The 26,242-nt window shown below is 42.2% G+C and overlaps 1 protein-coding gene across 4 annotated transcripts in view; it reads right to left on the bottom strand.

The window, feature by feature from the left end:
- Positions 1–10,124: 10,124 nt before the first annotated feature.
- Dph5 (diphthamide biosynthesis 5) overlaps positions 10,125–26,242 on the bottom strand; it is a 33,089-nt gene continuing 16,971 nt past the window's right edge. For all 4 annotated transcript variants that reach the window (XM_052179396.1, XM_052179397.1, XM_052179398.1 and 1 more), the window contains exons 5-8: positions 22,748–22,868; positions 19,786–19,825; positions 12,581–12,684; positions 10,125–10,717 (exon numbers count right to left, since the gene is read on the bottom strand). In XM_052179396.1, coding sequence (XP_052035356.1) covers positions 10,506–10,717; positions 12,581–12,684; positions 19,786–19,825; positions 22,748–22,868 — 477 coding nt within the window. In that variant the 3' untranslated portion in view covers positions 10,125–10,505. The remainder of the gene's footprint in view (positions 10,718–12,580; positions 12,685–19,785; positions 19,826–22,747; positions 22,869–26,242) is intronic.

The following is a 26,242-nucleotide window of genomic DNA, read 5'->3' on the forward strand; positions in this document are numbered from 1 at the left end:
AACTGCAAATAACACAGAAAACAAGGTGGGTCTCCAGTGCTGAGTATTTCTGTACCCAAGTACTTAGGGGCTTTGCTCATTTTCTCACTCACATTTTTATAAATAAGAGAAATTTGCATGCTTTATGATTGACAGCATCTTAAAATCTAGTTTGTGATCCCCATAGCATAAGGAAGGAATCCTTCTCTGGGGAAAGTGTGTGGTACAGTAGCAATTCAGTCTTTTCTGATGACTGTGTTTTTAAAAGCCCATCAGCAATACTTTGAAGATGCAAGAAGCTGTAGTTGATCTGGGTAGATTTCTGGAAAGTCAGCAGACATTAGTGATGCCATTGCTGTGGGGATATTTAACACACTGCCTCCAGCCTGTTTCTTCCTGTGCTCTAAGATGTTTGCTTTGTAACTTGGTCACGGATCCAAACCCATGCTGGGGGAAATGGCACTAGAGCGCCTTACATCCCTCTAAAAGGCAATTAGGAGAAAGCTTCAATGGAAGTCATGGTGGAGTCACTCACTGACTGGCGCTAAAGACAGAGCATCCTCCGTGCCAGCATGAAGAACAGTGCCTGCCCTCAAGGCCATCGTTGGGGAGTCGGATGCCAAGAAGCACGGATCGATGTTGAGCTTCAAGTAGTGTCTGATTCACAACACTGCGTTTTACTTAAACCTTGTCAATAGAAGAAATCTAATTTGTAAATAGGAGCCTGTGCCTTCCGCGGCTTTGAACAGGAATTTGTAATTCTGATTCTGATGTTGGAAAGCATGAAAAGCAGAAGCGATGGTTACATATGCTTTTATCCCCCAACTCATTGGGGTATGTTAGCATGCTCATGAAGTAGTGACCAGGAGAGTGGCACACACAGACTGAAGCTGGAACTCACGGCAGGAAGCATCTCGGCAGTTCTGGGATTTCTGTTCACTCTGTCCTTTCCCACCAGGTACTGAGTTCCTCAATCTGTTTCCACTTTCCATCTCGTTGGGATTTGGCACAACCGAGCCTGTGCACTGTGACCTTCTGGGCTATGTACAGCCATGCTGGGGATTGTTTTGGTGGTGAATTGCCACATTGCTGTTTCTTTAAGGACTGTCTACTCTCCCTAGATATCTTGACATTCAGAACTCTATCTGAGGTATTTCTTGAAGGTGCGTCTAATGAAATCACCATGGGTACCACGTAATTTAAATGTCCCTCGAATACACTCACCTTTTTTGTCCCGTTTCCTTCAAATATGTTTTCTATATTTTCTCCCCTAATTTGGAAACAATGTGACTGAATTTTTTCCCCAATCCCGTCTTCCTGAACACCTGCTCAGTACTTTCCTTCCCTGCCTGTAATGGTTGAAAACATTCGGCTAGTTCTGGACTTGGGGTTGGTTCCTTGATGAAGATGATGCATCAAAACATTTCTAAAAATGTTTACTACATGGCTAGGTGGGAGTGTCACATGTAAGACTTGGGTGGTTTGAAAACACTGCCATGAACAGTTATGACTTGCCCGAGTGCACTACAATAGAGCCACGAAGTATCTTTCACCTTTTCTACTTGCACACATTGACATATGTATTTTGTTTAACTGAAGTGTATTTTAAAGTGATCGTAAACAGCTGTATTGAAATTTTGTTTTCAATTAAATTTCTGTGTAAAAGTTTTCATGTCTCTGAGTTGAATGGACCAAAAAGAACACTTGCAGAATTTTCAGGAGAGAGATGCTAAGGTATCTTTCCATTGCCCAGAGCCTCTTCCTACATCCTTTTCCTTTAGTTTAAATCCATTTAGAGTGTGTCCCACTAGCACTGAGTTGTTCTTATCTTACCCTCTATGGATGACCTCATGTAACATGAAGCTGACCCCAAATATGACACCAGTGTGCATGACCCTTCCAAAGTATGTATACCAGGTATCACGGTATACACCTTTAATCTCAACACCAAGGAGGTACAGGCAGGTGGATATCTGTGAGTCTGAGGCCAGTCCAATATAAATAAATAATTTTTAAGGTGAAAAAATTTCTCTTGCAGAAAACTCTCATGCCATCTTGTCAAAGGGAATCCTGTCAGGACAGCCTCAATTGTCCGTCTTGCCCGTCCTGTAGCTATAGCCTCGGCTGCCTCCTGCATTTTCAGAGTGGATATGTTCTGTCTGAGTCTTCACAGTTCCCAGTACTCTGGTTTTACTCCTGTCTGGTCAGAATTTTTACATACACGTTTTGCCAACATACAAAGTCAAACAAATCCTCCCATCCACGTTGCCCCCGTGTGACTGTATAAAACAGAATTCCTTATAGAATCCTTGAAATTGAAACATCACTTCTACTTCCTCAGCCTCCCAGCACCAAGTCCTTCCCTTCCTTTCCAATCTTCTGAAATCACTTTTCCTTCCCAGGAATGCTACTGGGTTCCTGGACTTGACTGGAAGCAGGATCGCATTTGAGTATTGTTCATCTTCCCACCAACAGAGAAGGACCTGGCTCTGGGCTGGGACCCTGAGGGATCTGCTGGGCTGGCTTCCGCTTGCTCTGCAGCCCTCCTGCTTCTCCTTGCTGTCTCTGCTGCTCACCACACGGTGACTGTAGTCGGGGAATGGCTGCCTTTGCTCTGTTTCCTAGAATTAGCCTCTGAGTCAAAGTCCACTGTGGCCTGTCAAGTCACACAACCTTTTCATCTCTCACACCGGTTGACACAAGTCATTCACTACAGTTCAGTAGCAATCTTGCTTCCTTCCCCAGCAGCCTGCCTGTGTCACCTTGGCTGCCAAGGTGAGCTCCTGCACCCTTGCAGTCTCTAAGGTGAGCTCCCGCACACTTGCAGTCTCTAAGGTGAGCTCCCGCACACTTGCAGTCTCTAAGGTGAGCTCCTGCACACTTGCAGTCTCTACTTCAGAATGTTGGCTCTTTTTCTTGCTGCCCCACTTCTACTTGTTTTGGAAATAATCATTATTACTTTCTTGTTTTAAACTCTGAATCTGTATTCATGGTTTGATTTTTTTTGTTTTTTGTTTTTTGGGTTTTTTTTTTTTTTTTTTTTTTGGCGGGGAGAAGGAGTCTAAATTCCTGGTATATAGTGCTGCCACAACACAACTTCCTATGAACTGTAGAATATTTTTTTTTACAGGTGGCTATCCTGAAACTTATTATGCAGACCAGGCTGGCCCCATAGGGACCCACCTGCCTCTGCCCTCACCTCTGCCTCCTGAATGTACCAGGTCCAGCTAAGGGTTTGTTTATGTATACAAGTACTTTGCCTATACACCAGAAGGGGGCACTAAACCCCTTTATAGATAGTTGTAAGCCAAATGTGGTCCCTGGGATTTGAACTCAGGACCATTAGAAGCAGAGCAGCCAGCACTCTTAACCACGGAGCTACTTCTCCAACCCCCATGGGAACTGAAATGCTTGTGTTTCTAATTTTGTCGTATTTCTCACAGTGCAGCGACAAACAAGCTTTTCATCTAGACTGGACACACAATGAAGATGGAGAAGCAAACATATAATGCCAGCAATTTACTACTTTGCATTCTTTTCAAAGGAAAAATAGAAAACTAAGTTTGATGGTTCTTTTGAACATTGTCAGTTCTACTAGCCCTATCTCCAAGCTTAAAAAAAAAAATCTCCCCGTGAGGCTGGAGAGATGGTTAAGTGGCTAAGAGTGGCTGCTCTTTCAAAGGATCAATGCTCAATTCCCCACACCCAGCTCACAACCACATGTAACTTCAGTCCCAGGGGATCTGGTGACCTCTTCTGGCCACTATGGGTACTGCATGATGCACAAAACACATTAATATCTTAAAGTCTACCATGAAATTCATGCTTGTTTGTGTCACCAACATTTAAACAGACAGTTATATCTAGGATCCTGGTGAATGCATACCACTAGAATGCATACAGCCCAGCACAGTAGGAAGTCAAGATTTATTGATTAAAAAAGAAAAAGAAAAAACAAGCTGGAGAGATAGCTTGGTGGTTAAGAGGTCTGTGAACAAGCAAGCTGTCCTGAGTTCAAACCCCAGGATCCACAGAAAAACCTGGGCATGGCCACACTGGTGGCTATAATGCCAACATAGATGAGGAACGTGAACCTAGCGTCACGTTCAGTGAGACTGTCTCAAAGGAATAAGCCAGAGACACCCAATGTCCTCTGGCTTTCACACATGAGCACATACCTCACACACACACACACACCATGAAAAATGTTTTAATGAGAAATTTAAATCTTTGAAAGTAGTATTGAATTAATTACTACGAACCTTGTTTGTAAGCCAGCTATTGCTAAATGTAAAAGATTAGAAATCAGACAATACAAAGCTAAAAGCATTCACAATGGTATTTCTTGAATTTGGCAAGGAATATTATCTTTTAAAGGGTAACATTTTATAAATAGAATCATGTAAGCATGGATACAGTTTCATGGCAATTGTAATTACCACTTTGCCATTTTTTTTAACTTTTAAATATGTGATCATCTAAATTTCTAAATAAAATGGGGACAATCTGCTAGCCTCATGTCCTTACCTAGGCAGTGAGCTAGCTCATCATGTTCCACTTTACAGGAACTCCCTACGTCATGATACTTCCCTTTGACGAGTAATTAGTGTAAAGGTCAACATTGGCTTAGGAAGACTCCAAAAGGCAAAGTTAACAACACATCTGCAGCCCTGTTAGCTTGAGACTTGTCAGACGCAGCAGCACTCCGGTGACTGATAGCCAGCAGCTACGGAAACCAACAGAAGCGTCAACTCCTGGAAAGGGCAGATTGTTCTTTTTTTGATTGGAAAAGATATGACTTCAAAAAGACCATTAATCTCTCTCTCTTCTCCATGGGTGGGGGTGTAGTCCCACTCAGGAAATTTGGAATTGAAGAGTACTGAGACTGCCAAGCTCCTGGCTGAGGATGGGGAAAGGCAGGCCAGGGCACTGAGCTAGGGGAGACTGAGGGGCTCGGAAGCCCAGGAGAACCATGTGAATAATGTATGAACCCCAAGGATCACCTTCAAGTCATTAATGCTTTGATGCTGATCCTACTTAGCAAACTAAAAAAGCCCTACCCAACTCCCCAAGTTCCAGACTAAGTAGAACAAACTACTGGGCCAGAGCTGCCGTCTTTGACCAGCATACAGAAGGGACAGACACGCACACCCTGCCTGTCACCACATTGCTTGCATAGGAGAACAGAAAGGCTGACTTCATCGTAGAGTTTTAGAAGACCTGGGACCTAATATATGATATTTAAATGTCCAATTTAAATCCCAGGTGAGTTAACCAAGTGCTGTAACAACGTGAACACTGGAGTAAGCTAGTAAAGATCTTGATGTAGCCACTATGAAACTGTACAATTACACAGTAATAAATAACCCTGCACCAAAGACTGAAGTAAGAAGCTGGAGATTAGGGCTGGGATTGCTCCGTGGCTAATAGCTACTGCTCTTCAAGAGGACCCAGTTCTGGTTCCTATATGATGACTTCAGAATGGTCTGTAACTCCAGTTCCAGAGGATCCAACATCCTTTTCTGTCCCTGTGGTCTCTACAGATAACTCACACAGTTGTACACATGTGCATGTTAGAAAAAAAATCTTTAAAAAAAAATGAAAATTAAGGACAATAAGCAAAACTTTAAAAGAAAATAAAATGAACTCAAAAGCAGCACAAAAGAAGCAAGAGTCAATAACCGTGAGGACAGATCAGGACAAGTTACCCATTCAGAACACATAAACCATTTCAAGAATGAAACAGCAGATACAGAACAGAGCTTAGCAACTGTGGGACAATGTCACTCCTATTATCAGATTCATCAGAGATCAAGAAAGAGATAAAGCCTCTTTATCCTAAAAAGGTATTTGAAGAACGGCTGTGTACTTCCCACATGGGATAAACTCCAAACTATCCACACCATAGGGAAGACTAGCAATCAGAATCCCACGGCAAGTACCTCGAAGGTCACGCTATCACGGACGTGAGAAGCAAAGGAGATAGAAAACAAACAGTTTCAAAAAGAAGGGAAGGGAAGCGAAGCACACTACCTCTTTTTAACATCTGACCCAAAACTAAAGATGGCAAGAGGGTGGGACTCTGGGCTGCCCGTCTCCAAAAGCCAGTGGGCACACAGGAACTAAGTGGAAGCTGTATTTTACTACAATCTAAGACCTGAGAAGGTGGCAAGTTACATCCTTTATAGACAACCTTACATCCAGTCTTCAACTAGCAGCATTTGGGAAAAGGGGGACAGAGACAGTCAATCAGTCCATAGCTGTCTTGCAAGAGACAAGCAACAAGAACTCACATGTAGTACTGTGAGAATGGAGAAAGAAAATGCCGGTTTGGAAGTCATTTTGGCAGTGTTAAGTCACTCTTGTCATTGCTCGAGTAGGTAGTGGGAGGGGGAGGAGGAGGAGGAGGTGGTTCTATCTGGCTTACAGGTCATGGCATACTGTCCATATTCAGTGCCCTCCTCACTGGATCTTCTGTAAGTACCCTCAGACACATCCGATGCCCTAGGCATTTCTTAATGCAACCAGACTGGTAAACAAAATTAAAAATGTATTAATTTTTTCAGGACTGCATAAATGCACACAATGTATGTGATCACATTTGTCTCCCACTGTGACCCTTCAGCTCCTGCGGCTATTCCCCACCTCCCCGCCCCAGCTTGCCTTGTCTGCTTCCTTATGACCCAGAGTCTAATTTGTATGATATGTCATTCCTACTGGAGCATGGGCAACCCACCAGAAACTACACCCCTACATAAATGTAGTCTCCCTCCTCTAGTAGTCCATGACTAGCCGATAACTCTCAAGGGTGAGGGCTCATGTGCTCCTCCCCCATCTGTGTTGGAAGGTTGACCACAGCTGCCACAAACCCAGAGGTCCAACACTTATGTCTAAAGGACAGGTTCACTCTGATCCTTTCCTATCTCTGACTCTTTGAGTAGTCTTTTTGTTCCGTCTTTCTCTGCATTCCCTGAGCCTTGGCAGGGAGGATATGTACTATAGATGTCCCATGTCTGGCTGAGAGCTCCACACATGTGTCCCCACACTTTAGCCAGTGGTGACTCTCTGTATTAACCCTGCACTACACAAGGACTTTTCTCTGATGAGACCTGAGTTACACTTGTCTAAGGGTACAGAAACATGTATTTAGAATGTAATTTGATACTATGTCTATTTAGCAAATAGTGGTAGATTAACTCCTGGAATGTATCAGCTTCCCAGACCTGTTTCTCCTGTGGAGCAGGCCTTAAATCCAATCCGAAAGTGATTGTTTATCCCTGTGATATCCATGTCACTATAGCACCGACAAACATAACCTGCTTGTCCAGCAAACAGGTAGCTTCCTACAGAAGGAAATGTACTCCTGTCCTCTGAACCAGAAATCCCATTCTTGGGTATCTCTTCTGGAACAATCACACAAAAGCCTCTATAGGAATGCTTTAACAATCATCATTATTACTAAAGAGTAGGTTGTAGAACTCAAATATCTCTTAGATGATCACCGGATAAACAAACTGCAGTCTCTCCATAGCGGAGAACTCTACTAACCAGTAGGAAAGGAACACACTCTGATACCTGGAACAGTTGGCAGGAATCTCAAGATCGCTGAGCTTATGGAAGTCAGACTCATATTTTTTGACATTCTCAAAGAGGCAAAACTCTTGAAAAAGAATAGATCGCTGGTTTCAAAGGGTTAGGGTAAAGGATAAATGGACAGAGAGAAATAATTCTTGATGACAGCACTGTTATCTATCAAAACTATAGGGTGTTTAACTGAGGTTAAATTACATGCAGGTTTGCCAAGCTGAGAAACCAACAAACCTAAATTTTAATTTCAAATTACACGGGGTAAGTTCCAACCCTACAAGCATTTTTTGCTTGCTTTCTAACTAACTTTGACTCTTATCGGTTTTAACTGATAAGTATGAATGTCCTACTTCTTTTGCTTGTAGTTCATTGAGTATACTGGATCAAGGTATTGATGTTTACTAAACGAGGACATTTTGGCTGTCATTTCCATCTGCTCTGCTCGCTCTCTGACTCTCCCACTTTCACGGTCTCATTACCGACATGCTTTTTAAAACTGATATTGGAGCTGCTGAGGTGGGTCACCAGGTAAAGTGCTTGCTACCAAACCTAACAACTTGAGTTCAGTCCCCACAACCTGCTTCTAGAAGCTGTCCTCTCACCTCCAAACAGGCTCTGGCACATGCACACGTGTGTGTGTGTGTGTGTGTGTGTGCATGCGCAAGCAGTCATTTTCTGTCCACCAAAGTATGGAGATTTTAAAAACAACTTGATCTTATCTTGCCCCCATGACATTACAATTGTGATTAACATTTTTTTTTTTTTTAATTTTACTCTTCTTCCTGAGGTTTGACAATTTCTCTTCCTCTGTACTTTGGCCAATTTTTTTTCCTTTTGTTCTTGGATGACAGTTCTTCTCACTATATGCACAAAAACACCTTTGTTTTCCATCCATGCACAGTTCTAAAGTGCCAAGGTTTAGGTTATGTCAACATCTCTGTTACCCAGCATTCTCCTTTTCTAGTCATAAAGCCACCCCACATATTCTTCTGCTCTAAGGCTATTATTGATATTATACTAATTTTTGTCACCATTTTGTGACCCATCTTAAAGTTTGTCCAAGTAGACATTAAATTATTGCGTATCACCTCCATCACCGACGGAGGCTTAACTTCACATTATATGAAGCAGTCCTTAATTGAGACCCAAGCTTGGTCTTTATAGCAATGGTCATTCTGGGTTTCTAACTTGTCAGAATTCAACCCCGAAGCTGTCTTCTCTCACAATAGAGAGCAATGCCTGCTTCTTGAGGCCCCTGGCCTGGCTTTTCACCTAGATCCATGGATCTTTCTGCACATAGAGAAAATGAGGAGTAAGCTGAGGAGTTAGGACAGAGGTCAGAGACTCGCTCGCCACTCTAGAGCATCTTCCTTCCTAAGGGCTCCTTCTTCAGTGCCCAGCTCTCTTTGGAGCCCACAGTCCCCTCCACTAACCATCTCAAGCCAGTATGACACCAGCTAGGTTGAACGGAGGTCTGAGAATGTCTCAACAGGAAAAGCCACATAGGCAAAATTCCCAGCCTGCTCTCTGGCTCCCCAGTCTTCACCAATCACACAGGGTAACAGAGCTTATGATGGGAGGGAGTGTGGCCATCCAATCGCCAAGCCTAGAAGTCCTTTATATTTAAAACATTTTAATGTTTGCTTTAGCTTGTCTCTTTCCTCTTATGTGTATAATAGTCTCAAAATGTGATTTCTATACACATTAAAATATTTCATCTCAAATGAAATGTCAAAATATTTTCTTGCTAATGCATATATAATTCCCGAAAGTAGAAAAAGTTTCAACCAATATTCATGAATAAACTGAGCAAAACGATCAAGTTGATTAGGCTATGGAAATACTCACGACTGTAATGAAGCTACTTTTATTCCAGAAGAACAAAGGTCATTAAACATATGAGCCTTTTAAAATTGGTGTCTAGTGAATGTGTATCCACATGTATATGTGTGCATGTGTGATGACTAACATCAACATTTGGTATCCTCTTCCTCTATATTGTTTCACACTTATTATTATTATTATTATTATTATTATTATTAAGCATAAGGTAGTTTGGAACTTGCTCTGTAGATCAGGCTGGCCTTGAACTCAGAAATCTGTCTGCCTGCCTCCCAAGCACTGGGATTTAAGGAGTGAGTCTCCACACTCAGCGATCAGCTTATCTTCTGAAGCTGTCTTGCATGGAATACGGCACACACAGATTAACCAGAGAGCCCCAGGGGCTCTGCCTGCCTCTGCTCCCACCTAGCATTAGAGTTACAGCTATACACCGACACACTTGAATTTTTATACCAACTAAGGTATGTCCTCAGCCCCTGACAGCTACCATTTTTTTAAAAAGACTTGTTTAGTTATTTTATGCATATAAGTACATTGTAGTTGTCTTCAGACACACAAGAAGGCACTGGATCCCAATGCAGATGGTTGTGAGCCACCATGTGATTGCTGGGAACTGAACTCAGGACCTGTGGAAGAGCAGATGGTGCTCTTAACCACTGAGCCATCTCTCCAGCCCAACAGCTACCTTTTTATAAAAGAGATTATAAAACAACATATGAAGATTAGTAATCTTTTATTTGCTTTTCTTGCTGAGTCATGATGCCTTGTCCCTGAAAAACCTCTCCAATTTCCTTACGTCATTCTTGGTCCCAACCGCGTTGCACCGACTCGGCTCACTTTTCCTGCTTGGTCTGCCCGTGTGTGTGTGTGTGTGTGTGTGTGTGTGTGTGTGTGTGTGTGTGCACGCGCGCGCGCCCTGACAAGCAGCCACCCGAGGCAGCAACAGCAGCTCACGGTGGTGGGGGAAGCTGCCGCAGGAATCAGACGCTGTCGCTCAGCCTGCTTCTTCTTGGTCACTTGTGTTATTTTTTTCTTCATAAATGACAGAGCCATGCCATCCGTCATATAAATACCGCATCCCCCAATCTCACCCATGTTCAGAGTCCATCAGTACTTTGGGATTCCGGTATAGAGAAAAGAGTTAGCATCTCCATCTCCAGTGGATGCAAGTTGCCCCCTGTGATGACCAAAGAATGCAATGGTTCTCCCAAGCTCACTGTGCACATCTGCTGTAACGTGCCTGCTGCAATTTTCTGGTCTTCAGCTCCAACTCTGGCTAAGCCGACACAGAGTGTCTCCTCAGTGATTGCTGTTTAAACACGGGCGTTGGGAAGCGAGACAGAGAGAGAGAGCAGTTCAGAAAGTGTATCGCCTTATTCAACCTTCAAAATAACAGTCTGGCAAGTGTACTGAGAACGCCCTGACTTCTTAACTGTCGCTACTGACTCACCTCAGACCAACTGAGAATTTCAAAGGTTAACCCAAGCTTATGTTTTAACAACTGGAAAAAAATTAGCTGTATTTATACTCCACAAAATGATATAACATTTATCTTAAAACAGGTTCCGAGTATACATGTTCATGACTCATCCATACCATAAAGATTTAGGTTTAACTTTAGTGTATGTGTGTGTGTGTGTGTGTGTTGGTGTGTGCACCCATGTGCATGTATGTGCTCACAGGTCTGCATGAAGCCAGAAGAGGGAACTAGATATCCTGAAGCTGGAATTACAAGTGGCTGTGAACCATTCAATCGTGTGCTTGGAACCTAACCTGTTCTTTAAGAACAGCAAGTGCTTGTAAGGACTGAATCATCCCTCCTGCCCCAACACACGTATATTTTAGATCAATTCCTGAGATATATTTATACTGACCAAGACACAGTAAAATTTAGGAGAGTCAGAAAACTTCGCAGCTGTGAGTTTCTGCTCAGTCATCTAATTAAGTACTAACTTCATTTTTTTTCAAAGATGTTTTATATCTTAAGTGGTAGTTGTGGTGTGGTACATTCTATTAACAAGGTTAATACATTGAATACAAGAGTACTTCATAAACTATAGAGCTCAGTACAAATGATAGGCACTTCTGGAGACTTAGGCTTTTAAATTCAGAAAAAAGATCCTTCTCTTTTCATGATCATTCAGTTAGGTGCTTGGGAGGCAGAGGCAGGCGGATTTCTGAGTTCCAGGCCAGCCTGGTCAACAGAGTGAGTTCCAGGATAGCCAGGGCTACACAGAGAAACCCTGTCTCAGGGTGGGTGGTGGGTGGGGGGGAAGAGCTGGCTGAGTTCTTATTGCTTTTATCCTTTAGTTAGGAAAGCTGTCCTCACTGACAAGTGATTTAAAAAGATGTGGAGAGGATTCATACAAGGCAAAGAGGGAACACAAGGAACCCAGCAGGGATAAACATGCAGTGAGTGGGCCACTGGAGGGCTTGGGAGGGCAAGGACTTGCCACCATGCTTTGATGGCCTGAGTTTGGCTCCTGGGACACACATGATGAAAGAAGTGACTCTTGAAAGTTTTTCCTCCAACCTCCATACGTACACTAGCACAAGTGTGCACACACAAAAATAAACCCAAGGAATAGAGACTTAAAAATATAGAATGATTGCTTAAAATTCCTTCAATGCATGCTTTCTCGAGAGGTCAGGTACTCAACAGACAGTGCCGACAGGAGGATAAGGAACATTCAATAGTTCTCAGCACACAGTCCATCCAGACACACTTTACTGTAGACCACACTCTCGGCCTATCTATCAGGCATGCAAGACAGACTCTTGTCTTTATCGTAAAGAAAACTATTCTATATTTCAGTGTTGAGGAGAAAAAGCAGAAAAAAATTATTTATGTAGGACAGATCATACTGACTAGAAATAAGTGGTGCCTAGTTCTATTTTATCAAACATTTATACATTAGCATTTTAACATAAAATCTGATTATAAGTCCTTGATAAAAAGTCATTTTTAAGAATTTAAATTATGACAATTTTAGTTTGAAGAGCTCAAATCCTGTGGAATTTTAAGTAGAAAACAAAAACAAGCAAAAACCAAGAAATATGTAAGGAGGTAAAAGCGCTGACCCTGCTTCCACGTGGTTTGAGTGTGTGTCAGATATGTCATGGCGGATTTGTCTGTAAGGATAAGGGAAGACTCTCCCAGGGTCCAAAGTACCTGGTTCTTCTCCGCGTGCTCTCTGATTTTGAACAATTTCTAGAAGCTGCTGGGCCGCCTGGTTCACACTCATGTACCGAGGGGGTTCGTAGATCTTTCTTCCTCTGTGAGCACAAACCGGGCGTCAGTGTCCTTTCTCAGGACATTTCAGTGTGGGATTCAGCACAGGTCCTCCCCAGGTCCTCCCCAGGTCCTCCCGAGTGGCACAGCCTTCCCTCAGCGGCCTTCACATGATACCCACTGCTGTAGAAACCAAGTCTGTGTCCAGTGACTGAGTTTCTTAAGCTTTTTTTCTGTTGTTCTACCTGAGCTGTCCCCAATGACACTGCAATGACAGCAAGATGAACATTCTGACTAGGATGTGCATCTGAATCAAATCATGTTTATTAAAAGTGATACCTTAGGTGCAGCCATCCCTGTGGTCAATGCCGCCTACACTGCTGCTGATTAGGGGTTTGTTATTTTCATGGTACCGGGTCTGGACCCAGGGCCCGGGGCGTGCTGGCCATGTCTGTCTTAACATGTTCCTATACACTCTTGTTACGTCTTTCTCTAAGAAAAGGAACTGTCAAGATCTGAAAATCCTCAGTGGTGATGTACATTTGTTCTGCATGCGAGTTTTCCAAATGATCGATGACACAAAAATGAGAGGTCCTGACACTTTGGATCTGCACTGATCATTCATTGCTCAACAATTCTCCACATCAATACTCACTAGCAGAAGTGTAGCAAACATTCTAGGCACTATATGAACGATTTAGCGCCAAACTGGTTTTAATAACATGTAAATATATTTAATCTAATATCACAATATTAGATTTGAGTTTCTAATTCACAAATAAGTATTAAACATTGTTTTTATAGCATGTCTTTGAAGTCTGAGAAGCGCTTTCAGCATGTTTTCATTATTATGTTTTTATCAGAAATATTTAATATGTATATAAAATGTATGGTCATAAAATAGACTTCTGAGGGTCCCTCAAGAGGCTAGTGGGGGCTTCCGGGCGGCCAGCTGGGAGAAGTCAGTGTGCTCCAATAAATCCTGCGGGCCCCAGCGGGAGCCTTCAGGTGCCTGCTTCGGGATCTGAACAGCCTGGACAGCAGCACCCTGTCTACAGGCAGTGCAGGGTGTAAGCTGTGCACCAGAGGCCAACGGGGAAGGGGCAGCTTGCACTGGTGAGTCCAGCACTGACAAGACCAAGTAACACCAGTGAGAGCTAGATGGCAAAAGGCAAACGCAGGAACGTCACTAACAGAAATCAAGGCAATATGGCAACATCTGAACCCAATTCTCCTCTACCAGCATGTCCTGGATACTCCATCACACCAGTAAAACAAGATTTGGATTTAAAATCACTGGTCATAATGCTGGTACAGGAACACATGAAGGACATACTTAAAGAAATTCAGGAGAAAATGGATCAAAAGTTAGAAGCCCTTGCAAGGGAAACACAAAAATTATTGAAAGAAATCCAGGAGAATACAAAAGCCAACAAGGAGGAAATGCAAAAAACACTTAAAGAAATACAGGAGAACTTTGGTCAACAGGCTGAGGTCATGAAAGACGAAACACAAAAATCTCTTAAAGAAATACAGGAGAACTTTGGTCAACAGGCTGAGGTCATGAAAGAAAAAAGAATTACAGGAAAGCACAAACAAGCAAGTGAAGGAGCTAAGCAAAACCATCCAGGATCTAAAATCAGAAGTAGAAACAACTAAGAAAACTCAAAAGGAGACAACTTTGGAGATAGAAAGCCTTGGGAAGAAATCAGGGGACAGAGATGCAAATATCAACAACAGAATACAAGAAATAGAAGAAAGAATCTCAGATGCTGAAGATTCCATAGAAACCATGGACTCAACAGTTAAAGAAAATGCAAAATGCAAAAAGCTTGTAACCCAAAATATCCAGGAAATCCAGGACACAATGAGAAGACCAAACCTAAGGATTATAGGCATAGATGAGAGTGAAGATTTACAACTTAAAGGGCCAGCAAATATCTTCAATAAAATTATGGAAGAAAACTTCCCTAACCTAAAGAGAGAGATGCCCATGAATATACAAGAAGCCTACAGAACTCCAAATAGACTGGACCAGAACAGAAATACTTCCCATCACATAATAATCAAAACACCAAATGTTCTAAACAAAGAAAGAATATTAAAGGCAGTAAGAGAAAAAGGCCAAGTAACATATAAAGGAAGACCTATTAGAATCACAGCAGACTTTTCACCTGAGACTATGAAGGCTAGAAGGTCCTGGGCAGATCTCATGCAGACTCTAAGAGAACACAAATGCCAACCAAAACTACTATATCCAGCAAAACTTTCAATCACCATAGATGGAGAAACTAAGATATTTCACGACAAAATCAAGTTTACCCAATATCTATCCACAAACCCAGCCCTAAAAAGGATAATAGGAGGACAACACCAATACAAGGAGGGAAACTTCACCCTGAAAAAAGCAAGATAGTAACCTTTCATCAAACCCAAAAGAAGTTAAGCAATCAAATTTAAAAAATAACGTCAAAAATGATAGGAAGTAACAATCACTATTCCTTAATATCTCTTAACATCAATCGACTCAATGCCCCAATAAAAAGACACAGACTAACTGACTGGATACGTAAACAGGACCCTACATTTTGCTGCTTACAGGAAACACACCTCAGGGTCAAAGACAAACACTACCTTAGAGTAAAAGGCTGGAAGACAATTTTACAAGCAAATGGTCTCAGGAAACAAGCTGGAGTAGCCATTTTAATATCAGATAAAATTGACTTTCAACCCAAAGTCATCAAAAGAGACTCTGAGGGACACTTCTTGCTGGTCAAAGGAAAAATACAACAAGAAGAACTCTCAATCCTGAACATCTATGCTCCAAATGCAAGGGCACCCTCTTTCATAAAAGAAACTTTATTAAAACTCAAAGCACACATTGCACCTAACACAATAATTGTGGGTGACTTCAACACTGCACTTTCCTCAATGGACCGATCAGGAAAAAAGAAACTAAACAAGGACACAATGAAACTAATTGAAGCTTTGGACCAATTAGATTTAACTGATATATATAGAACATTCTATCCTAAAACAAAAGAATATACCTTTTTTTCAGCACCTCATGGTACCTTCTCCAAAATCGACCATATAATTGGTCACAAGACAGACCTCAACAAATATAAGAAGATCGAACTAATCCCATGCCTCCTATCTGATCACGATGGAGTAAAAGTGGTCTTCAATAGCAACAGAAACAATAGAAAACCCACATACACGTGGAAATTGAACAATACTCTACTCAATGATACCTTGGTCAAGGAAGAAATAAAGAAAGAAATTAAAGACTTTTTAGAACACAATGAAAATGAAAACACAACATACCCAAATCTATGGGACACAATGAAAGCAATGCTAAGAGGAAAACTCATAGCCCTGAGTGCCTCCAAAAAGAAAATGGAGAGAGCATACATTACCAGCTTAATGACACACCTGAAAGCCCTGGAACAAAAAGAAGCTATTTCACCCAGGAGGAGTAGAAGGCAGGAAATCATCAAACTCAGGGCCGAAATCAATCAAGTAGAAACAAAGAGAACCATACAAAAAATCAACAAAACCAGGAGCTGGTTCTTTGAGAAAATCAACAAGATAGATAAACCCTTAGCCAGACTGACCAAAGGGCACAGAGCAAGTATCCAAATTAACAAACTTAGAAATGAAAAGGGAGACATAACAACGGAAACTGAGGAAATCCAAAAAATCATCAGATCCTACTACAAGAGCCTGTACTCAACACAACTGGAGAATCTGGAGGAAATGGACAATTTCCTTGACAGATACCAAATACCAAAATTAAATCAGGACCAACTAGACCATCTGAACAGTCCCATAAAGCCTAAAGAAATAGAAGGAGTCATAGAAAGTCTTCCAACCAAAAAAAGCACAGGACCAGATGGCTTCAGTGCAGAATTTTACCAGACCTTCAAAGAAGAGTTAACACCAATACTCTTCAAACTATTCCACAAAATAGAAACAGAAGGAACACTACCCAATTCCTTCTACGAAGCCATAATTACGCTGATACCAAAGCCACACAAAGACCCAACAAAGAAAGAGAACTTCAGACCAATTTCCCTTATGAACATCGATGCAAAAATACTCAATAAAATTCTTGCCAACCGAATCCAAGAACACATCAAAACGATCATCCACCATGATCAAGTAGGCTTTATCCCGGGAATGCAGGGTTGGTTCAATATACGGAAATCCATCAATACAATCCACTACATAAACAAACTCAAAGAACAAAACCACATGGTCATTTCATTGGATGCTGAAAAAGCATTTGACAAAATTCAGCATCCTTTCATGCTTAAAGTCTTGGAGAGAACAGGAATTCAAGGCCCATACCTAAACATAGTAAAAGCAATATACAGCAAACCGGTAGCCAGCATCAAACTAAATGGAGAGAAACTTGAAGCAATCCCACTGAAATCAGGGACCAGACAAGGCTGCCCCCTTTCTCCTTATCTTTTCAATATTGTACTTGAGGTACTAGCTCGGGCAATTCGACAACATAAGGAGGTCAAAGGGATACAAATTGGAAAGGAGGAAGTCAAACTATCATTATTTGCAGACGACATGATAGTCTACCTAAGTGACCCAAAAAACTCCACTAGAGAGCTCCTACAGCTGATAAACAACTTCAGCAAAGTGGCAGGTTATAAAATCAACTCAAGCAAATCAGTGGCCTTCCTATACTCAAAGGATAAGCAGGCTGAGAAAGAAATTAGGGAAATGACCCCCTTCACAATAGCCACAAACAGTATAAAGTATCTTGGGGTGACTCTTACCAAACATGTGAAAGATCTGTATGACAAGAACTTCAAGACTCTGAAGAAGGAAATGGAAGAAGACCTCAAAAAATGGGAAAACCTCCCATGCTCATGGATCGGTAGAATCAATATAGTTAAAATGGCCATTTTGCCTAAAGCACTATACAGATTCAATGCAATACCCATCAAAATCCCAACTCAATTCTTCACAGAGTTAGAAAGAGCAATTATCAAATTCATCTGGAACAACAAAAAACCCAGGATAGCTAAAACTATTCTCAGCAACAAAAGAAAATCTGGGGGGAATCAGTATCCCTGACCTCAAGCAATACTACAGAGCAATAGTGTTAAAAACTGCATGGTATTGGTACTGTGACAGGCAGGAGGATCAATGGAACAGGATTGAAGATCCAGAAATGAACCCACACACCTATGGCCACTTGATCCTCGACAAAGAGGCTGAAAACATCCAATGGAAAAAACATAGCCTTTTCAACAAATGGTGCTGGTTCAACTGGAGGTCAGCATGCAGAAGAATGCGAATTGATCCATCCTTGTCTCCTTGTACTAAGCTCAAATCCAAATGGATCAAGGACCTCCACATAAAGCCAGACACTCTGAAGCTAATAGAAAAGAAACTGGGGAAGACCCTTGAGGACATCGGTACAGGGAGAAAGTTTCTGAACAGAACACCAATAGCGTATGCTCTAAGAGCAAGAATTGACAAATGGGACCTCATAAGGTTACAGAGTTTCTGTAAGGCAAAGGACACCATCAAGAGGACAGATCGGCAACCAACAAATTGGGAAAAGATCTTCACCAATCCTACATCAGATAGAGGGCTAATATCCAATATATATAAAGAACTCAAGAAGTTAGACTCCAGAAAACCGAACAACCCTATTAAAAAATGGGGTACAGAGTTAAACAAAGAATTCTCACCTGAAGAACTTCGGATGGCGGAGAAGCATCTTAAAAAATGCTCAACTTCATTAGTCATTAGGGAAATGCAAATCAAAACAACCCTAAGATTTCATCAGTCAGAATGGCTAAGATTAAAAATTCAGGAGACAGCAGGTGTTGGAGAGGGTGCGGAGAAAGAGGAACACTCCTCCACTGCTAGTGGGGTTGCAAATTGGTACAACCACTCTGGAAAGCAGTCTGGCGGTTCCTCTGAAAACTGGGCACCTCACTTCCAGAAGATCCTGCTATACCACTCCTGGGCATATACCCAGAGGATTCCCCACCATGTAATAAGGATACATGCTCTACTATGTTCATAGCAGCCCTATTTATAATTGCCAGATGCTGGAAAGAACCCAGGTATCCCTCAACAGAAGAGTGGATGCAAAAAATGTGGTATATCTACACAATAGAGTACTATTCAGCCATTAGAAACAATGAATTCATGAAATTCTTAGGCAAATGGATGGAGCTAGAGAACATCATACTAAGTGAGGTAACCCAGACTCAAAAGGTGAATCATGGTATGCACTCACTAATAAGTGGTTATTAACCTAGAAAACTGGAATACCCAAAACATAATCCACACATCAAATGAGATACAAGAAGAAAGCAGGAGTGGTCCCTGGTTCTGGAAAGACTCAGTGAAACAGTATTCGGCAAAACCAGAACGGGGAACTGGGAAGGGGTGGGAGGGAGGACAGGGGAAGAGAAGGGGGCTTACGGGACTTTCGGGGAGTGGGGGGGGGCTAGAAAAGGGGAAATCATTTGAAATGTAAATAAATTATATCGAATAAAAAAATAACAATAAAAAAAAATAGACTTCTGAGGATACGTTGGAGGGAGAACATAACTAAATATACTGTATACATGTATGAAATTCTCAAGGAATAAAAGTATATTTAAAAAATAGATTTATATATTAAAGTTGTCTCAAACAACCTGAAGGTTTTGAAATTACTAGTGTAAACTTAAATGCAAGCTTCTCTCCTCACTCCATCAGCCACGTCCCAGGTGCCCACTGCCATGTGGGGGGGCTGCTGTACTGCCCACTGCCTCACTGAGAGGACCCCGTCCTCGGACACGGGAGAAGTGAGCCCCAAAGCAGCAGCCACCAGAAGCTGATGCCAGACTCAGAGCCAAGGTTTGAACTCCCAACATATTAATTCGTTCCACCCACAGTTCCTGGATGACCATTAAACGCCCAGCCCTGTTCTCAGTGTTGGATCTGTGAATTCGACTGTTCCGCTCACCAGATCACCCTGCTCTTCTTTTGTATGAAGCAAATATTCACCGTGTAACTGTTGAGAGCTCATTTCTCAAGCATCTTTCGACTTGGGTAATTGAAGGAGAGCTTACTTGTCAGCGAGTTAAAACAGATGTGCTCACCCTCAGCACACTCACCTGACGAGGTTCTCCAGAGACTGCTCCTTCACTTTGATATCTGTAGGGAGAAAAACACCTCTGTCACTTCAGTTATTTCACCACAAACCCTTCGTCTTCCAGAGCCCCCCAAATGTTGATTGTTGAGTTTGTGGTGTCTGTTCAAACTTGTGTGTGACTATTTCCTACTGAGGTTTGAGAGGAGTGGAAGCCTGTGGAGCAGAAAGGCCCCCACGCTGGAAAGCAAATGGGAGTCTGGGCCTGACGCCACCCTGCAGGGATCCTGCTTCCTGCTGGAAAAGATAAGGAAAAGCATTAGGTAACAGAGCGAGCGTGTGCACCACCTAATGCTAATGGCCTGTACGCCTATAGAAGCCTCAACAATGACACCGAAGTCAAAAATAGTCTTACCATACTTTGAAAGAAATGTCTGCTTTCTTACAAAGGGTACAACATACCATTATAAGGAATGACTCCTTTAGTAACAGGGCTTCTGGGTTCCATGCCAGACACTGGGTACAACAGCGACCCGCACACAGTCGCTGCACTCTTGATGTCTGACAGGGCCCCATGACTAAGATTTGGTTCTTAGCATTTCACTCCCACTGCTGCCTGGCTGAACTACTTGGGAAATGTTCAAAGGCCAGCCTGGCTCTGTGTCCTCACAGGAACGTCACACAAGGTCAACAGCTGCTTCCTGCTTTATGTGCAAAATAAATGGTTCAGCCAAAGTTTGTTTCTGTAAAAATAAATATGTTACAACTGAAGAGACTCTACAACTTTTTAAAGTGATAGCAAAACCTTTTCTTATTGACAAATACTAAAATGTTTACCTAGAAATTATAGCAATGATCAATCTCTTGTCTGGTTTTTAATGTTTGTGGTACTAATGTTAAGTATTTCTCAAATGTGAAATATTATTTAATAGTTCTATTTGCCTGGCACATTAAAAAAAAAAAAGAATGCTATTGAAAAAATGGCCTCTGATACAATTAGTAGAAGCCATGTTTTACTTTAAATGATGCCTTCAATACTAAGGTAAACACCTCTATTAATTCATTCACCTTGAATTTGTAAAACATAACATGTTTCCTGAGAGGTGTAAAGCCCAGATGTGTGCTGCGTGGTGGGCACTGCTCCCCTACTACCTACTCCCAGGTCCATTTGCGACCTCACTTAAGAAGTAAATTCCAGTTATTTCATGCCGCCTTTGTTGATTTCTACTCTAATGCTTTGTACTTAAAAACCATCTACATAACTAATGTTCTGTTAACTTCTGACCATATCGCTTCTATCTTGTGTCTAAATAAATTATAAATTTCCTTAGTTTCCTGCTAAGCTGTTGCTCCCTAACCCCTAGAGGCAGACTCACAGCAGGCACACAACAACTATGTACTAATTCAATGGTGAGCTCCAGGGTCTGAGGATTTGGAGGCCTCACACCATACACTCCACACCCAAATACATAAATGAAATAAGGCAAACAGCAACCATCTGAGTCACTGTTCCAATGTCATGAAGAAACACCAGGACCAATTCTTATAGAACAAAGCATTCAACTGGGGCTTGCTAACAGTTTCCGAGGCTCAGTCCATCATCATCATAGTAGGAAGCACGGCAACAAGCATGTACATACAGAGTAGGGAGCACGGCAGCAAGCAGGCACATACAGTGCTGGAGAAGTTCCACATTCTGCTGTACAAGCAGCAGGAAGAAGATACTATGGGAAACCTCAAAGCCCATCCCGTTGACACACTTCTTCCAGTGAGGGCACGCCCACACCAACAGGCCACACCTCCTCATCCCTCTAATCCTTCCAAGATTCCCACTCCTGATGACCATGCATTCAGATATATGAGCCTATGGGCGCCACTCTTACTCAAACCACCATCACAATAAAAACAACCAAAAAGAAAGAATTGACCTGTGACTGGGGGCTGGTAAAATGTAAGCAAATGCACATACTCGCTGCTTACACGGATCACTTGAACTTGATGCACAGGGGCTTTACAGTGAAAAGAGAGAACTAATGAACTAATTCCACAAGCTATCCTGACGTCCACACATACAGAATAAAAAAAAATTACCACAACTAGTTTGAGAGACACTCCTCTCACAACCTTATGAGGAAGGGTGGTTTGTTTTAAGGCTTTGTTTGTTTGTTTTAATTTGATAATAAGAAGGCTAAAGCCAAGAATTGCTTCTCAATATTTTCTAGCCGGTAAGCAGAGACACTAGGATTTTATCTTCTGGTTCCAACTCTAAATATCATTTCCAGGTTAATTTAAGATGCTAGCTGTGTTCTGGGCACGGGGAGGGATGTGAACATGTCTCTAGTATTCCTCTCTATAATGTATAAGCTTAGCAAAGGCTCTGGGACATGTGACTTGTTAAATCTTGTGATCGCTGCTGGGAGGCAAAGCCCGCGTGCATCTGAGACTCAGCACTATTACTGTGCTGCACAAGGCAGGCCCAGCCTTCTGTTACCCAGGAAATAAGCATTTGGGCAGCACCGTACAGTGAAGGGAGCCGGGAACAGTGGGTCATTTGGAGTCTGTTCTGTTAACAGTAAAGGAATGGTACTGGAAAAAACTCAGTAGTCAACATCATCTGTAAAACAGCTTCTAACTAAATGATCCTGGAGTGTCTTCCAGAAGGACCATTTTGTGATTTTGATGCAGAAAATCCTAGAAGATGTCTGCTGAGCTGTAAGAACGATGGATGGACAACCTTGTAAATACAGCTCTTGGAAAGGAACTATAGGTTATATGAGGGAGCAGCTAGTCTCAGCATGAACACAGACTTAGGTGGCACTTGGTGCTGGGCATCTGGGAAAGCACTGAATGCATACAGTGGCTAGCTTGGGTCCTTTCCCCACCACCCCTACCTAGCTAATTACAGTTTTAATCCTATCACAAGATGAAAATAGGAGAATGTTGACGGTTGCACTGGGGAAGGGGGAAGGGCTCTGGCCAAGGCTTACCAAGTAAGCACAATGTGTGCATGCCGTTTTCTCGGTTCTTCTTCACCTTGTCAAAGAAGCTCTCTGGCCTCCAAGTGTCCGTCCAAAATACAATAGAAACTGTTTCTCCAAACTTGTACAACTGGAAAAACAAAACATTACTTAATGATACGACAATCACTACTACTGTTTTATAGGTCAAGGACCCTGAAATTGAACTGAAGACAAGGCTCAGGCAGAGAGAAGGCTCAGTAGTTAACTGCTAGTACCACACTTGCAGGGGACGGACCCAAGTCTGTGAAACTCATAATCAGCAGCAACTCTAGCTCCAGGAAGATCTGACCCCTCTGGCCTCTGTGAGCATCTGCAGTCACCTGAAGTTACTGCTCCCATATACATATTAAAAATTTTTAAAAAATCAAACCTAAGGAAAAAAAATACAGAAATAAAAATAGCTTTCAGGACTTACAGCAGGTGTCAAAAGTTTAGCATTCTTTTTCCACTGACAACACTAAGAGCAACTGACTAACCTAAGGTCACACAGCTAAACATGAATAAACACACAGTTTAGGCTTGAGTGTATGTTTTTATCCATCATTATCAGCTCAATACAACTGCAGACCACATACTCACTCCTGCTACTGATCACAACCTATACTCTCCCGATTCAACAATATCTTTGTCTTTCTCATCAAAGTCCACCAATGAGGACCTTTCTCCAAATCTCCATCTCACCCAGGTGGTTCACATCATTTCCCTATCACTAAAACCAAGAAGTTTGACTTTTTAAAGCACTGAGCTACACGAGCCCACTCAAAGACACTGAAGTTTTAAAGGCTGGCTCGCTAGCTGTGCAGGAACAGTGCCAATACAACCAGTCCCCAGCTATGGGAATCAACTGGCACACAAACATTATTCACATGATGAAGGTACATATTAATATTATAATAGTTTTTATAGAGGCATTGTACAAAAGAGATCTGTTTTCCAAGAGAATGTACTATAAAGTACAATGCTAAAGTTATAAAATGACTTAAACAGTTTAATGAGACTTATAAGATATTAGGAAAGTATAGACACTGAAAATCTAGAAATGTGTCATCACAGATTAGAAAGCATTTAACTTTCCTAAGCCTTGCGCTCTTCTGTGAAAAGGAGGAGTTGGGTCCCAAGTGGGCACTGGTGATGCTGTTTTCTGCACTACAGTGTCCTTGTCACCTTGGTTTCAGAAGCTGTGGCAAGAGATGCCAGGAAGCAGACAGGAAGGAAGAGAGACAAGGCGGGGCACTCAGGGCATCCCTCCCTACTGCTCCAGAGCAGCGACGTTCTCAGGCTCTGTATCCTGGGGTCTTAAAGCTTTATCAGTCACTTCTTGAGTCTTAAAGGGACGGCCATCATGTCCTTAGTATGCTACAGACTCCAATTTACCTATTAAGGAGCTTTCTTCTCAAAGCCCATTTGAAAGTTATCCAAACAAATCATCCTCTGAGAAGCCACCTACTCTGTAACCGCTGTGTTCACAAGACAGTGTACAGAGACCATGCTGCTGCACGTCTCAGCATTGTGACTTCCTGCCCTGTATAACAGGATTTCCTCTGTCCTATGTGAAGTAAAGTTACCCAACAAATAGTGACTACAAATCACCTACTATGTGCCAGGCACATAGTAGACACATGTTTAAAATGATGAGGAAATGAATCTCTGGTCTGTGAGAAAGGTGATAGCTCACAGAGCTGACAAAGGCTCTGGGCTTACAACAGTGGTTCTGGTTAGCCTTGAAGTCACTGAGAAGTCAAATGACATCGTGGATCTGGAAAAGACCCTCGTGCACGGTGAGCATAAGCATCATCCTTGTAAAGACTGACTAACCAAGTGCATACCGAGTGCCTAGCCATGCCTCAAACCACGGTTGGGGCTTAGTATATGATGTAATGATGTTCGTGATTATTGAAGGCATCCTGAACTCCTGTGTCTTGACAAAATCCAACTGTTCTATTAGCTGAGCTCAAAAAATACTAAATATGCAAAACTACTCTTAGTAAACTACATTTAAAATGGACAAGCGCAATTAGACATCCTAAAGGGGGCATGCTACCTCCCATCAAACTTGAAACACTTATGTTATGCCATAAAAACCTTCAGGAGAAAACTGTATTTCTATATAAACACTTAAGAGGCTCTAATATTTTAAGAAACATGAGACAAAGCCATGGAGGCAAGGAAGTTCAGTTCTTCATTCAAAGAGAGAGTGAGCAGGCCTCGAATAGAGAATTGGAATGCTAGTCACATCTAATGGAACAGGAGTGCTCTGTGTGAAGGACTGTGAACTGCCCAATCTCACTTAGGCACTGCCTTCAGGACCCTGATTTATAACTGTAGCCACTTCTGTGGCAATGATGCAAACTTCTTCAATGAAGGCTGGAACATTATGCAAACAGTTTCACCACTGAGATGCTAGTACCTCAAGGAACAGAAAGATAGGCTCTCTGTGTTTCACAACCAAAGGTCTTACCAGTAAACTGTAAAAAGTAACTGAAGCAAATCTCAGTGACAAGAACTGAGGTTGCAGAAGCCTGAACACCAGCTGTCTTACAACTCCGGCCTGTGTGCTGCCACCATTCTTCCTGACAATATTATTGCTTCAACTCTGGCAATGTTAACTGCTTTAAAACTAAGTTTGAAAACTCAGAAATATTAGAGGAAACATAGATCTGTTCTGCTTTCATCTGGAATAACTTAAAGAGAAAGTAGCCAATCTAACTTGATACTGGAACATGTTATACTAAAGAAAAAAGAAAAACAAAATCAGGAAGACAGCTGGGCAGTGGTGGTACACACCTTTAATCCCAGCACTTGGGAGGCAAAAGCAGAAGGATTTCTGAGTTTGAGGCCAGCCTGGTCTACAGAGTGAGTTCCAGAACAGCCAGGGCTATACAGAGAAACCCTGTCTCCAAAAAACAAAAAAGAAAGAAAAAAAAATCAGGAAGACAAAACCCTTCATCCATCCAACCAGTGACTGTGTGAGGTACTAACTATTGAAACAGAGGGACAGGATGTACAAGAAGGATGACTACTAGGTTGTAAGAGTCCTTGCTGGTATGACACGTGGACGCTACATATTCTGAGAGGACGGCATTTGTCACACTCAGAAAAAGTACCCAAAAGCATCCAGAAAGGCAGGCTGTGAAGTAAAAGTTAGAGAGAAGAAGGATGAAGGTGCAGGGGTGAGCACGAGGAATAGGGAGGACGGGCTATGCAACAGGATGCCTTAAACAACTGCCTAGAAAGAGGAGCTAGCCTGACTTGCCTTGAATCTGCAGCTCGCATTTCCGACAGCTTACCAAGCACCCAGTTCCACCGTCTCCAGCTGCAGAACTCACAAGGATGCTGACTACTCAAGCAGCTCCTGCCGCCTTGAGTCCTTGACTCCGTTTGTCTGAGTGACTCTGATAGCCTCCTTGCCACCACCATTGCCTTCCACTCACAAGTCAGACGCGCCATTGTTTTTGGGTTTTT

This window comes from Apodemus sylvaticus, chromosome 4, assembly GCF_947179515.1.
Source record: "Apodemus sylvaticus chromosome 4, mApoSyl1.1, whole genome shotgun sequence".
Taxonomy (NCBI): domain Eukaryota; kingdom Metazoa; phylum Chordata; class Mammalia; order Rodentia; family Muridae; genus Apodemus; species Apodemus sylvaticus.